Below are 1,136 nucleotides of genomic sequence, written 5' to 3'. Positions count from 1 at the left end.
AGCTTTCTGGTATGAATGTCACCTATATGTTATCACATGGTGGTTCCGTGGCTCAAATGGGTCTGAGAGGCTAAATGTCATCACATGGTGGTTCCGTGGCTCAAATGGGTCTGAGAGGCTAAATGTCATCACATGGTGGTTCCGTGGCTCAAATGGGTCTGAGAGGCTAAATGTCATCACATGGTGGTTCCGTGGCTCAAATGGGCCTCGATATGAAAAATGTTGAAAACCACTGATCTAGACTATAAAATATGCCAATCAATCAAACAATGAGTCTAATCTAGAGTGCTGATTTCATCACGGCTCACACAGTAGTAGGTCATGAGACAGTGTGTGTGTGTGTGTGTGTGTGTGTGTGTGGTGTCACCTGCACCTTTGACCCCGTCCTTGTGCTGGAGGGGATATATATCCTTGTGGTAGACTAGACTGGACTCCTAATGCAGTCAGTCTCTCTCTCTCTGCTCTCCCAGGTTGACGTGCGGACAGGCTGATTGACAGGCTGATTGACAGGCTGTGCAGAGATGCGTGTGTTAACAGCGTTGGCTCTTCTCTTCACATCATGGCTGCTCTCTCTGAACTCACTGAAGGCTGAAGGTAAGGAATAAAGAACTACTCACATGTTTAATGACGTTCATTTTTCATTTATTTGTATTTTTATTTGAGGTTTCATGACCTCAATGACACCCCAAAAAAAACCCTGAACTTTGAACATTCAGTGGATTTTCTGTGGCCAAGGAGTTCTTTCTGTGTCTGTGAAGCCTCTTGAGCTGCAATGTAAAGAGGCAAAACAGTGAAAACAGTGACATCTACAAAATCCCATATTGACATATATGGGATTTTCTGACTGTGACATCACAGTTAGCAGGAAAATCAGAGCACTTGTCGGAGCCAGAAAACCCCAGACCACAGAAAATCTACCCCCTTTTGGTGTTAGCATTATGTTATGCTTTAGCTATTTAAAAATAGCAGATCTACAAGCTCATAGCGCGCCACCGAGTGGCGTGGCGCGCTACGAGCTTGTAGGTCTGCTATTTTTGAAAAATCGTTATGACATAGCTTTTTCAGAAAACTGTCAGGATGTAGAAGACATTTTTTTTAATCTGATCTCAGGTCAGAATGGGTTAAATTTGAAAACT

At 43.4% G+C, this 1,136-nt stretch overlaps 1 protein-coding gene across 1 annotated transcript in view; it reads left to right on the top strand.

Moving 5' to 3' along the window:
* Positions 1-476: 476 nt before the first annotated feature.
* The window catches only part of LOC308336104 (uncharacterized protein), a 28,371-nt gene continuing 27,711 nt past the window's right edge, over positions 477-1,136 (top strand). The window contains exon 1 of the mRNA XM_080793349.1: positions 477-594. Coding sequence (XP_080649475.1) covers positions 522-594 — 73 coding nt within the window. The 5' untranslated portion in view covers positions 477-521. The remainder of the gene's footprint in view (positions 595-1,136) is intronic.

The sequence above is a fragment of the Protomyctophum bolini genome, assembly GCF_963924005.1.
Source record: "Protomyctophum bolini genome assembly, chromosome: 21".
Taxonomy (NCBI): Eukaryota; Metazoa; Chordata; class Actinopteri; order Myctophiformes; family Myctophidae; genus Protomyctophum; species Protomyctophum bolini.
Note: the sequence above shows the minus strand (reverse complement) of the source record. Positions and strands in the feature narration are given on the sequence as shown.